Consider the following 14,689-nt stretch of genomic DNA (forward strand, 5'->3'; position numbering starts at 1 on the left):
ACTGGTATTGCAGTGACAGTGAGTGTTAACATTGAATTAAGTATTTGGTAGTGCTACTTGTTACTTGGTACTGTAAGCACACTTGTATGAGGCTCCACATTAGATAGGAGGGTACATTCATCTACTGTAGTTCAAAGGCTAAAAGCTCTGTAAGGATCGTTTGCCTGATTCTAATTGGGAATCAAAAGTCCAACTTGGACTCTCTCTTCCAAATTGGTAGGTTTACTGGACTAGGTTAGTGGACAATTAACTTCTCTATAGGATGGAAACCATAAAAATGCGTTGATGAACTTTAAAATCTGAAGTTGAAAATATCTAGTTCTCTTGTCAACCCGGGGCACTTAATGACATGGCATGGCACCCAAATTACGCATGAACGCGCCGTGAAAATTAATGCAAATTTCCAGTCATAGAATTCATTCATGAGATTTCTACATCCAACAGGCGTTGAGTGGCGCGGATGGTACTGTGGCTCTTGATCCTGACTTGAACTACCAATCAAATCTTAGAGAGATCAAAATTCGTTCCCGTTCTAAGAAAAGGGGAAAAAAATGACGTTACTTGAATATGTGCCCAAAATCCTTAATGAATAACTTAGGACGAGGAGAAGGCAAATGCTGCCCCAGCTGTTTCCTGTTGAAAATGTCTGTGTAATGTAGATAAATGTGAGGGATTTTCTCTCTAAATCCGTCTCCTGTTCTCTAAATCTCGCTTCTCCAAAACGAGCCTGCGCAATGGAACAAAGTCGGAATATTGAGATGTGACATTGCCTGCATCTCGTCCTCTTTCTCGCTGTTTTTAATGACTTCAAACAAGTTCATTTTTGCTGGGCTTTGTCGTGCGGAGACCCGTGGGGATGTCTAGCGGTCATTTCTTTCAGTGGCATTTATGTGATGTCTTCAAGGTAACTTAACTGATTTTATTTGACACCAGAATGTCACTTTGGTTATTCAATTATTCATTTTTTTGCAGAAAAAACGGATTTATTATCAGTTTAATTGAACGAATGAATAAAAACGAATGTTCTCGTAGGATGATTTGGGTTTGAGTTAAATCAGTTTTACGCATGCTATTTCATCATTTCATTATCACAACCTGTCAGAAGATATTAGGCTATATTAATTTTCGTTGAGTGCATGCGCTGGAGTGCATGGCAGTGTGTTTTCACATAGAAATATAGCATATGGTATTAGCCACCTCTACTTTAATTGACTTTGTGGGGATCTCCTTATAGACTAGGTCTGCGTGCATGAGTTAGCAGACTCATTGGATATGAATGCGTTTCCCTAGTTCAACATTATGTTTGCGCAGTGCGCTCCGGTCGGTGTCGTTTTCATGATTATAAACCCCTAATGCAGTGTATGTTACTCAACTTTTAAGTAATTTATGCTGACTCTGCATTGCTCTGGATGATAATATAACATTGGAATTAAGATAAGGATATTAGAAGTCTTTGAAGCGCGCTTTGTGCACAGGGCTGTGTAGTAGCCTATTAGATTTGATGTAGATGGATTCTGTGTTTATTCTCTTTATTATGTATATTTGGCCCACTTAGCTTCCTGTACTGGGTTTGGCGGGGGAGCCGTTTTCCATCTCACATTTGGATAGGCAAGATCTCTGGATCTCTCCCATGAACCATCTTAGTGCTTAGACTTAGAGCAAGCAAGCACGCGTAGCGCATTATTGCCCTGACAAGATCCTTATCGATGAACACGAACTATTTGAAAGATATTGCACTATTGATAGTGTCTGTTGTTGCGCAGGTGATAAGTAGCCTTAATGTCCCTTATGCATAACGCACTTTTTTATCGAATATCCAAGCTATGAAGGAGAAAAATCATTTATTATCTTTGATGGGACAGGTCGAAGTGTGACTCAAGCGTGATTCAATTTGAAACGCACCCTTGTTCCGAGGAAGCGGCGCGTGCCGGTCACCTCTTGGAGCATCCTTTCACACACGGAGGCTTCAGTCGCGGACTTAAAGAGGCTGATGGATGATTATTATAAACTACCGGCGGATTTCAGTTCATATTTGGTAGCCTAAACGTGTGGTCAAATGTGACATGACTACGGTGTTTTGTTTTTTTTCCTAAGTAGGCCAAGCGCGTCGTCCCCATACACTTGACTCATTGCCACCTGTTCCCTCCCTGGAGAGTTATAGCCTAGGCCTATATCTCGTCTAACGAAATTGTCGGATATCGATTAGCCTATGACTATGTTGAAACCTTAAGTTTGGAATAAACTTCTGATGCCATGTGACCGACCTGCTGCGGTGTCATTCGTAACTAACAGCCTCCTTCTCCCCCATTGTGCGCAGTGTGCGATGTGCTGTATCTCCTGTACCCACACCCTCTCGCTGCTGCTGTGCGTCCTAGCCCTGACTCCGGCGGCGACAGGGGCAGGACCAGAGACGCTGTGTGGGGCGGAGCTGGTCGACACGCTGCAGTTTGTGTGTGGAGACAGAGGCTTTTATTTCAGTAAGTGCACCTTTTACTTATTCATAAAGGATTGCGGCTTCTATCCCAAAGCTCTAATGCTCACCTCATAAATAAAAAAGGAGCGGATTTCTCATCTCGCCTTCACTTTCTGACATGGAAGCCCCCCAGTTTCTCTCTGTTTCTCCTGTGTTTCCTCATTCCTATTAACGATTTCAGCGTCTCTTATCAGAGAGGAAAGAGTTTATAGCCACGTTCATTTGTCTTGATCACTGATTGCGATGGATTTAACGACTTAATGGAACATAGCAGGGTATGGCATGATGCCCGGTTCTCGAACTAGGAGTGAGGTTATAGGTGTTGCTGAGAGGTAAATGAACTGTAGAATGATGTTAAACAGCTATATGTATACTTTGCTAATGGCAAATTGCTGCTCCGTCCATGGGGAGAGAGCTTTAAGTGGAATTTGGCCGACTATCTGTAGGAAGGAGGATGGGGAAAAAGTCGATGCTGCAGCGAACTTTTTTTCCACCAGAGAGGGGGGAAGCTACCCAAAGAAAACCCTCCACTAAGAATCCACGACTTAAATCTCTTAGTTTCCATTAGAGGCGCAAAGGCCAGAGCAGCACTGGATAGCGTTGGAGCTGCCGAGGCAAGGTGCTATGTTCTCCCGCTCTCAGCATGCAGCATCCAGTCTTCCCAAAGACATGTACCCTGATCCCCGCCCCTGGGGAGAAATCTGGACCTAGAGAGGGTTCGCTGACATTAGGAGCCAACATGGAGCATGGAAGCCTGTCAAACCCCATCTTAACAGCTCTACAACTGTGCAGTGTATTAATGTGCACTATCTTGTGGTATCATCGTCCAGGTATCAGATGTAAACCTCCTTGTCAATCACATTTTGATTCATGACTTAAAGCGCATGATACTTTATCATGCTATTGACTGTTATACTAGGCCTACACTTTTACATTCTGTAAAAGGACGGGAGTTTTTTTTTTGCTGAGTTTTTCACCCAGTTGAGAACATGTTATGAGTGATGACTTGTGCAAACCCGATGAAATATTTAAGATGTGTAAAGATTTTGATGAGGTGTGAGGGTGTCAGACAGGTCATGTGAGACTGTGAATGAGTTTTATGTGTTCTGGGACTGTTCCATGGAGTTTTCACCCTTTGTGTGTTTTTTTCCCTCCACATAGCATATTGAAATATGACAGTTTGCTGTAGGTCCCACAGTCTTCATGGTAAATGGTAAATGGACTGCACTCATATAGCGCTTTTTCACCTTAGCGGCACTCAAAGCGCTTTACAATGGCCTCTCATTCACCCATTCACACACCAATGGCGGTAGCTGCCATGCAAGGTACTAACCTGCTCATTGGGAGCAATTTGGGGTTTGGTGTCTTGCTCAAGAACACTTCGACATGTGGACAGTCGGAGCTAGGATTCGAACCACTGACCCTTCGATCAGTGAATGACCCGCTCTACCAACTGAGCTACAGCCGCCCCATGGTGACATCATGTGCTGTCTGACTGATTAACTTGATGGTGGATAAACCAGAAAAAGAACCAAATTGTCAAGTCACTGATCGACCATACTGTAGACCTTAGCTGACCTGTTTTGTGGCTCTGAGAATGTATTCATGGAGGTTTGGGTCTTGGACTGCATTACCCTGTGCTGAGCAATCACAGATCTGCACAGCATCCATCCATCAATGCCACAGTCCTCTACTGAGAAAGGAGGGTATTTAATGCACTCTCCCTCCTTTTTCAAGGAGACAATGCAGCACAGTACGTGCAGCAGGGTGTTCGCCGTGGAAAATATTCCCCTCTGCTGCTGTCAGATGGAACCACACGTATAACGATGACGCCTTAGGTGAGATATCTGGAGAATCCATTTTGGTTCTGTCGTTGTTCAGCAGCCCGGGAGTGTGACAGCCGGGCCCAGTCTGCTCTGCGGCCTGAACTCTTCCCCTCCTGTCTGCCCGTGTTGGACTTGGCAGCCCCCAGGGTGATGATGTGTCCTCGGAAGGTGTTTCTGCGACACTGGGCTCTCTGTGGTGAGAGGCAGTGCCAGTCCACCTTACTCCATGTCACTGGTAAAGTAGCTGCACTTGCATTTCAAGACTTCAGATTTCATTACCCTGACAGAAATGTGAAATGTGAACTACTTGGTGGAAATTTCACTTTTTCATTTTTTTTTGGGAAACAAAATGTGGTCTCCAAAAAAAGAGACCCCCCCCCAAAAAAAAATCCACAAACGTAGTCAGTTTTTCCAATTATTAGCCTGACCTAGAAATCCTCAGTTGTCTTTGTAATACTTTAGCAGGCAAGATCCTGAATTGAATGGAAGGGGATATGTAGATACTGTAGGCATTCCATGCATCAAGTCTGTACTGATCTCTTATCCAGGGTTGATGTACAGTGTCTTCCTTGCCCCTATGTCACATCCATTTCCTGCTGAAATGCACTCTGGAGGACTCATTCTCGCAGTCTAACATCTGCACCGTGTATGGACGATACCCTCCACACTTTAAGTGAGCTAGGACATGGGGAATTACAACTGTGTAAAAATGAAGAATGACTTCTATGGTATTCGTCTCTTTGTAGCTTCATTCCCCATTGTGTAATAAAAGACCAAGTCCAAATTTCTTAAGTGGTAACTGGGAATATGAATCAAATACATTCTTGTTTGTCAGTGAAGTACAGCCACCTCTGAGTTGGAGATAAAACAGTTTCAAACAAGGCTTTGAGGCATAACAGATTGAATTATGATATCTTTTTTTTTATAAAGTGTCACTGGCTCAGAGAAAGAGAGGTAATATAGGAAACACATTTATATTCAACAACTGTTCTTGTTTATGTCTTGCAAAGACTGTTAGCCTACTTGAACTGTGACATCTCCCAACCAATAGCATGTGAAATGAACAAGGAATAGATGAGAGGGGAGTACATTGCGTATAAGTGGCCACTGATGAGTCTTCTCCCTTTGCAGCCTTGTTTGTCTCTGTCTGTTAGATTCAAAGCAGCTGGAACAAGAGAGTAGTACAGTACAACGTGTAAACAACACATCAGTCGCACGCGCATACACACACACATACACACACACACACACACACACACACTCCGTCTCCCTCACACACACACTGTCTCTCTCTCTCTCTCACACACACACACACACACACACACACACACACACACACACACACACACACACACACACACACACACACACACACACAGACACACTCGCTCACTCACACACTCACACACTCACTCACTCTCTCACTCACTCACACACACACACACACACACACACACACACACACACACACACACACACACACACACACACACACACACACACACACACAGCTAGGCCTTGTCCCTGAGCAGCAGGGGATTATGCGGATTACAGGATGATCAGGATGCCCCCCCCCCCCCCAAGCCTCCCCCTGAGTTTTACACTGGACCTGGACACACAGCAGAAGGCACTCTGCTCAGATGAAAGGCCCCCTGTGTCCACTTCATCATGGCAAAAAGGTGTCATTTTCCAATGAGGGCTGAAATGAAAACTCTGACCCTCTCTGAATTACTTCTCGGCAGGACAAAGAGACATCTCATGAGAGGAAGGACAAGCAGCGAGCCACTAGATCCAGCGTTAACGGTTCAGAGAAATCAAGACTCAAGCTGCTTTGAGTACACCTGGGGCGCCGTATGTGCGCACTGTCGATCACACTTGACCTAAAAAAAAACTATCCCCTACATCCATTAATGTATCTGCTAATGTCCATGTATCCAATTTCAGGCCTGCATCGAGGCCAGCAAATAAAAACGAAACCCTTAGCAAAATGTTCAATTGTATCTGCTCAGAGCTCGCCAAGTACTACATCAGCCTCTGTGGCAACGTCTGCCGCATCTCGCCTGTCCTGTCCCTCTGGGACCGGGGCTGAGGCTGGCTCCCCTGAGGGAGATCAAGTATGCCCTTTCATACTGGATTTTTAATTACGTAACAAAAGAAGACGAAACTCAGTTGAAAATGTGAAAGGAAATTTAGTTTGGCTATAAACTCTTTGTGGTACCAGTGATAAAGAGGTAGTTTCCAGGTCCATAGCAGCTTTCGCACTCCCAGGCCAGCCATAAACTCCCTGACACTCTGTTGGCAGCGCGCTGCACTGGCTCCAAGAATCCACAGCTTTTTACTGTTTACGGCGTGGCCGTAAAACTCAGATCCTTGCTGTGCCACTCTGGAAGGCGACGAATCCAGCTATGCTCCTTCCAGCTCTCCTCCTCTGAGGAATGCTTGCTATGTGCAGTGTCTCCAGCAGGGCTACCCAAGTAGACGAATGGAGCGGTGACCTCCCTATGGCTCTTCTCAGTCATCTGTCACGAAAAATAGAATCTTTCACAGTCAGTTTGGTGATTATGTTCACTATGATCAGAGAGGTATTATTGGATGGGAGGATGGCTGGCCTGACACAGTAACCTATAATGTTTTTCCTGTGCATTGGAAAGCTGTTGTCTCTCCCTCTCTGAATGAGGTATGTGTGTGAACCACTGCATGTTCACCTTACTTATTCACAAACGTATTACTTGGATCTACATGATCCAAATGTCAATCATTGCCCTCAGGTGACACATGATGTACCCTCTCAATGCCTCACATAACATCTGTCTGGTTGGCGAGACCAAATTTAATGTATTCACCCTCTTACTTATCTGTAATCTGAGAGAAAGAAAAAAGGGGAAGTTGACCTCACCCCACCCCCCACCCAGATAATGGAGACAAGCATCATAACAAACAGCAGCACCAAAACAAAAGCGCGTCCTAATCTCCCGTGACTGGCCACGAGACACAAACAAAAGACGTGGGTGCGCTAATCTGCCCTGAACGATTGCGGCCGCCCAAAACCAAAAACAATGGCTTTCAACCGTTACCACAGATCGCACCCAACCCGCCCCTTCAAACTCTCTGTCTCACTGTGGGCCACAAATGTTGTTTACAACAGTTTATGGATAGAAACTCTTTGTTTATGGGGATTACAGTGGTGATACCTCGAAATGCGTCACAAAACCAATTTCACCTGATTATTCTGTTGTTTTTAATACCTGCCTCAACTGATTACTCTGTAATACTCTACGTGTTTAAACATGTGCCAGATGATTTTTCTCCCCTCTCCAGCTGTGGGATCAGTGGGGTTGTGGGCTATTTTCAGAACAATAACGGATGTTAATTTGTAAGGCTTTATTTGGAGGGATTGGAAAACAGGCCAGAGAGCTTCGCACAGTCAACTTCTGGCTCGCAATAACCTGTCTGCTTACATAATCAAAGGCTCAGAGTCATGTCTCTCCCCTTGAGGTGCTTGTTAGACATCAAAAACAATGGTTAAGGGGGCTTTTCATAGAGGAGCTTCACTGATCCATGACATGGTCCAGAGGAGACTACAGGATATGTCTTTGTCTTGTCAGACAAATGATCCACCAGATCAAGAGAAGTGATATTGGACAAAATGGAGAGTTATGAATCCACCTCTGTGTCCACCACTCTCCCACCATGATTCCCTCCAACATCGCATGACGCACCATGCCTATAGGGTCCTGGGGTCTGTGAGGAGATGCTGCTGCATCTGTTTCTGAATGGGAGCTCCTCTCCTTCCAGAACAACATTGTCAGGACAAGGCAGGCAAACAGCAGAAGTTAATGCACTTTGTCAGCACTGGCGGGCTTCTGAGCCAAGAGCTATTAACTCTGAAAGGGAAAGGCATTTCCTCCTTGTAAATGTCACATTCAATTATTATTATTTCATTTGGTAACAGGGAAAAGCCTATCAGGGTCTGTATTGCCCAAGGTGAGGTGGAAGTTGTAAATGGAGAGTAAGATATCTCTATAAAGGCCACTGGAAGGATGTGGGTTTTTGGATAGAGTCAAAAGCAGTTTCACACCAAACATTTAGGGGTGAAAGAAGCTCTTCTTCTCATTCTCTTTTTATAATGTGCATAAAATGTCAAAGGTTACAACGGAAGCGCTAAGATTCATGGAACATGATCAGGGGGTATTGAGGGGCCACAGACTTCCAAGAAATCTAGTGATAGAACATTTTGGTTTTGCAATGTTTTGGTCAGGTTGTGTGGCTATTGAAAGAGTGTGACTGTGTTGGTTGGTTGATTTCCCAACTCTCAGAGTCACAGGGTTAATTGTATGCAGCAAGGCTGTGACGGACCCTGCTGCGGTATCCAGAGCTGCAGAAGACTGGCTCTCAGAGCGCCAGCTAGCGAAGGCTCTCTGGATCGGCAGATGAAAATGTGAATGAAAAGTGGAACCTGGGGGAGGGGCCCAGCTCGGGCCCGCCCGGGTGCTCTGCGGGCTGATTATACCCCGTGGGGTTGAGGTTTGGCCTTTGCTGGCAGGACCTTGGGGTAAAAGACACCAGGTCTGAAACGGCCGAACGTGATATCCTCAACATTTTGGGTGACTGTGACGCCCTTTTACTGGGGAATGGCTGCCAAAAAGGGTCCACGCAGTGCAATGTGATACCCTGTAAATTTTACACTGAAGAAATCCTTGCCATTAACGCTGTCCATATATCAGAATAATCAGGCCTGCGACCTGGCCGTTAGCACTCTGTTGTAACAGGCCCCAGAGCCTGGCTGTTAGCCACAAGTTGTTTCAGCTTTGTGATTAATTCTGCTCATAGATATAAGGCCTTGGAGGAAAAATCTGTTCTGTAGAAGTTGGACTATGTCCAATATCTAAATGGTCCACAAGTATGATCCCATTGACTCTTTCTAAAGCACCTGTGGATTGACTTATTACCTCTGCTGCCTGTGCTTGTGATTCATGTGCAGACAAATCAGAATCCATTTGTGACACGGAAATCCAAGCCATAGGTCTTTTATGAGCTGCCTCTGCAGATTCGTTTTTCTCCCATGCCGAATGAACCGAAGCGCAACTCTTCCCTATCTAGTATCTCTGTCGTTTCAAGGCGCCACCGTGATACAATTACTGTGTGGAATCCTAAGGCGCTTCCTCCCTCTCCTCCTCCCCAGACAAACCGGCAGGCTATGGCCTCAGTTCACGGCGGTCACATAACCGTGGCATCGTGGACGAGTGCTGCTTCCGGAGCTGCGAGCTGCGGCGGCTGGAGATGTACTGTGCACCTGCCAAGCCTGACAAGTCCGCTCGCTCTGTGCGCGCACAGCGCCACACAGATGTGCCAAGGACACCTAAGGTTAGTACCGCAGGGCACAAAGTGGACAAGAGCACAGAGCGTAGGACAGCACAGCAGCCAGACAAGACTAAAACCAAGAAGGTGAGCACAGCGCCAAACAGATACAGTCTACAGTACACCAAAAAAAAGGGGCAATAACAGTAACAGTTAACATGCAGGGATATAAAACATAGTGGACAAATGGTCAAATTCCGATTGTGGTGTTTTATAGTGCCTGATGGGGCTCCAGCATGGGTGTTTTAACATGTCAGGGATTCTGCAGAGCAAGCGTCTCATAACACATTCTAGCATTGTCATTTGAAAGGTCCATTTGAAAAGCATGTGTTATGCACCTCTCTAGTGGGACAGTAAAGAGCATCAGTAATTGACTTGCAACATCTTAAACATCCACATCTAACAGATTCATCCTCCATTGTGGGCAGTAATCTGCCAGTCACACAATGGGCAGCAAATCCATCATATCTAAATCGCTGTGTTTTTCCCCACAGAAACCTATATCTGGGCATAATAGTCATCCATCCTGCAAGGTATGTCTTTAACCCATGTGGCATGTGGATTTAACCATGATCAGACTTGATGCATGTTTGTCATTGATAACGTCTTATGGATACAAATTCCTCATTTGTACGGCAGACATACAATATATAAGCAGTAAATTGCCCCATACTGAACTTTTTGGTCAGAGGGGAAATTATACAAATCAATTCTGAATTTCAGTCCTGGTGAAGGAAAGAAGGACTAGATGCAGACACTTTGATCCCTCTCTAGTTTCCAACCTGTGTCACAGTGTCATCCTTTTAAGAATTGACTTGGTGCTTTTTACCGTTCTCCACTCCAAAAAAAAAACAACCATTAGTGAGACAAGAAGGGACTAAGTGGTTTTTGTGGTAGACCTGCAGGCACTCTCTCCCTGGATATATTCTGCTCTCTCACGGTCCTGTACATCATGTGCTGAAATTCCAGACTCTGGTTTTAGCAGATTAATGTCTCCCAGGTCCAAGGCGGAAGGCATGCCTATTCAAATTGCTCTAAGGGCAGTGCATGTAATATCAGCTGAGTTCTTGTGGAATGTGGTGGTACACATATTGATTCGTCCTCATTCCATTGTCCATTATTAATTTATGTGCCATTTCAGTGGACATTGAGTGTGCCTCTAGAAAGGTTTAATTTTCAATGTCTTATGCAATTATCACCCACTCATAGGCTACAGTATATTGTTCTAGGCGTACAGATTTTTAAGCTGTTTTCACACTCATCCTCCTTATCTCAATGTTGATTCTCTAAAATACAGTTTCACCTCTGTTTCAGGAGGTACATCAGAAGAACTCAAGTCGAGGAAGCACAGGGGGCAGAAACTACAGAATGTAGAGAGCAGCTGATGGACAGACAACCGGCGGAGACCAGGGAAGAAAGAAGGGCGTGGCCTTACCTGGCGCCCCTGTGGAATGGTTCACTGTAAAACAACATAAAATGAAAAAGTGGAGAAGTAATGGTACAATAAGCTCTGTGTATGATAGAAATCTGAGAGTAAAGTGCTGGGTTATAAGAGAAGTATTCTGATTAATTTATACACTGCACCATTCCATATCGAGAGGAGTTATATGTCAACTAATGTAACAGACTAGTTTAGCTGCGGAGACACGAACAAGAGCTCCCTATACCTCCATGTGTGAGTGGTAGCGCCCCACTGGCTCCTGGAGTGTTCGGACATGTTCGGGGCAACCAATCGGCGAGCGGCTGACAGGGGTCTATGTCTTGGCTGGGAGCCAATCGGTCCATGCTCTACTCTGGAGAGTCAAAGCTTACACTGAGAAGTTAGGCCACATTTGGAAAGATCAAGCCTCAAGATCAAGATACCGAAATGGCTTAAGTTCAGAGATGGCATCTCATATTCACATACAGTATAAACATTCACTTTTGTCGATTAAATATAAAGAACCGTGTTTCAAGAGAGCGTTATTTCACCAAGAGACAGAATATGATTTCATAATTCTCACACATATGCATCACTGGGTATAGATAAAATGGCTAGAATGACAAGGAATATGCAGTACCAAATAAACCCGATCACAAGCTTTGAAGCAGCTTAAATGATTGGGAGTCCATCTGGATGAAACTTACAAAATCTACTACATGTTGAGAGAAGCATTATGGGAGGTCAGAATGGGACTCTCAAATGTTGATTTAATTACCATTAGCAAGACTTGTGGGAGATTCCCTGTGTCTAAAATCAGACATTATTGAAAATGGAGCCCAATGCAGAAGACAGGGAGTTCTAACCCCTATAAAAGTCACTTACAGAAGGACGACTAATGATTGATTTTACTTGGCCTGCATTCTTTTATTATGTTAGCTTAGGGAGGCAGGGACCTTTGCTACATCTGTAACAACTTGGACTGCATGGTTTTTATTCAGAAAGACAGAAAAGACCAGAACACAACAACATCCAGACCAAAGTACACTTACATCACAAACTGTTCATCGAAATGAACGTCACACACACACACACACACACACAAACAAACACACACTCACTCGCTCACACATGCACGCATACGCACACACGTACATACACACACTCGCTCACACACACTCATGCATGCACGTACGTACGTACGCACGCACACACAAACGCTGTGCACTTGTTCAAACCCCCAGATATTCTCTCTCTCTCTCTCTCTTACACACACACACACACACACACACACACACCATGTTATGATAAATCAGAGCCCTGCAACTGAGAATGAAGATCACGCACACTGGCTCCATCTAAACCCTGTTCTGAGAAGTCCTGTGATTACCTCAGGACTGTGAGGAAAGGCTGTTTACACAATCCTCCATGTGGCTGACAGTCCAATCCCATCCCAGTAACCTGACAAGACAGCTGATTTCTGGCACTGCCTTCTCTGTCTGTGTATAATCAACCAGTACTCCCATTTATGTTATCCTATGCATTCTTCTACTACTATCATTGTACATGATGGTTTCATATAGCAAAACCGTATTAAGAAAATCCTATCCACTGTATAATGGTGCTATTTTGTAGTTTGTTACTTGCAAGGGTTGGCTAAAAAATAAGAGAGAAAGAAAGAGCAAAGCTTATTGTTGGAGGTCTTCCCTTTTGCACAGCCTTGTGGCCACCATTTTAATAGTGTTTTTATTTGTAAGCTATTTCAATAAGGTAGTAGTGTACGCGAGCAAATGTATTTGTGTGAAATCTGTGAATGCATGGAAAAAAAATATCATGTTGTGGTCCCAAGAAGGCAAAACACTATTTTTTCTACTGTTTTTAAATTATTGTTGTTACTCAACATAGATCCCTATGCCAAATAACTTGACAAAAAGTACTGTGAACTGTGATCATCCAATAATCTTAAGGTGTTAAAAGTCATAGTGTACTTTTGTCTGTCCTGATATGTATGTACATGCACCTCATTGATCTGAAAGCCCAGGTATTTACGATTGCAAACACATAAGAGAAAGCCAGAGATGGAATGATTTGTTTCTTCCACATCCATCCCGTCATTTTCCCCACATTCATGTATTCTTAAGAGACATGGTGAATTATATAATGAGGAAACAAGTTTGACCTATTATCCACAATGGTCAAACTGTGGGTGTGTTTATTTCGGCATCAAGGAACTGGGATTAAAAACATATGATTTATAGCAGTTCAAATAAATTATGTTGTCAGCTGAATTTAGGATAGTAACCCCTCTCTGTTCAGACCTAATGTATGGTTTTGCCTCCTGTTTTCACCAATGAAGATGCATGTTGTTTTAGACAAGGTCTGACTTGTTGCTACACGGTCAGCAAATGACTGTCTTCCTGAGTAAGACTGTATCACCACCACACTATATGATACCAAAGACCTTTTCGTTCATGCACAGCCTCACTCAACTTGAGTACACGGTCAGCTTTGTCAACTATCTAGAAACAGTGTCAACTGAACTGTTGTCCACGTCCACCAACCCTATCACTCAATCACAAGCTATCACTCTTGATTGATGTCATCCCCATCAGATCAAATATTTCAGCTATGCTTAAGCTGCTTGAGTGGTAAGCCTCACTCATCCATTTAGGCATAAACATGGTCTGCATAAACTGGTGTGTCTGACACATGTAAGAAAAGCTGAAGATGAAAGTTAAGTGGGGCTACATAGAATTTCAGAGAGATATCTTTTTGGAATCTTTAGAGGCAGCAATGAGAAAAATCACACTCATAAGTCCTGTGGCTGATTTTCATGTATCTGGCTTTGGTTCTCTGTTCCCTTAAACAGAATTACAACTGTTTTTTTGTTACCATTTACATCACAATAGCAGATATAAGAAATTATCCTTTAAATTACAATTGGAAACCATGATGATATTTTAAAGCTCTTCAGTACAACAGAGTATTGCCATAGGACTTCAAAGCTAAAAAGAAACTGTTTGATTAAAGCACTATTATTCTGGTGCTCGATGGATTGCCTTCTGTAGGAAAATGTTTAAATACTGACAGATTGTTCACCATTCCTGCTGAATAAACCACTTGTCAACATCATTTCACTGACTGGACAGTTATTTCATACAACACACTACTGTATACTTAATGCAGGATGAAACCCAGACTTCCCAGCGTCATACATCTATATTATATAAATAAATCCTACTAACACGCCATTCCCACTATTACATAATGTTACTCTGCTGGTATTGCTATCAACAGAATGAGACAAATCTGTGTGAGAAACCTAGGGGACACACACATAAACCACTGGATTTGAACAAAGCAGACGTTTGTCTCAGAGAGCATGTGAAAAGTCTATAAAGGAGGATGACCGTTGGTTGTATCTCAGCCCATAATTCAGATTGGAGATCTTTTCACCAGTCTGAAACTGAACACAGTCTGCATGACAAAGTGATACTTCCTAAAAGATGGCATGTTCTGCCAAGGCAAACAAGCGTTGGGTGTGGGTTCACAGAGAGGAGAGCTGCGTGTTCAGCTCTTTGGAGGATGGTGCAGTGACAGGACAGAGCTTTC

General features: G+C 43.8%; 1 protein-coding gene across 1 annotated transcript; it reads left to right on the top strand.

Moving 5' to 3' along the window:
• Positions 1-615: 615 nt before the first annotated feature.
• igf1 (insulin-like growth factor 1) lies at positions 616-14,197 on the top strand. Its single transcript, XM_084447949.1, has 5 exons — positions 616-904; positions 2,318-2,477; positions 9,482-9,744; positions 10,152-10,190; positions 10,972-14,197. The coding sequence occupies exons 1-5, from the start codon at positions 857-859 to the stop codon at positions 11,029-11,031; spliced, it is 570 nt and encodes a 189-aa protein (XP_084304075.1). The 5' UTR covers positions 616-856; the 3' UTR covers positions 11,032-14,197.
• The last annotated feature ends 492 nt before the right edge of the window (positions 14,198-14,689 follow it).

Source organism: Borostomias antarcticus, assembly GCF_949987555.1.
Source record: "Borostomias antarcticus genome assembly, chromosome: 13".
NCBI lineage: Eukaryota > Metazoa > Chordata > Actinopteri > Stomiiformes > Stomiidae > Borostomias > Borostomias antarcticus.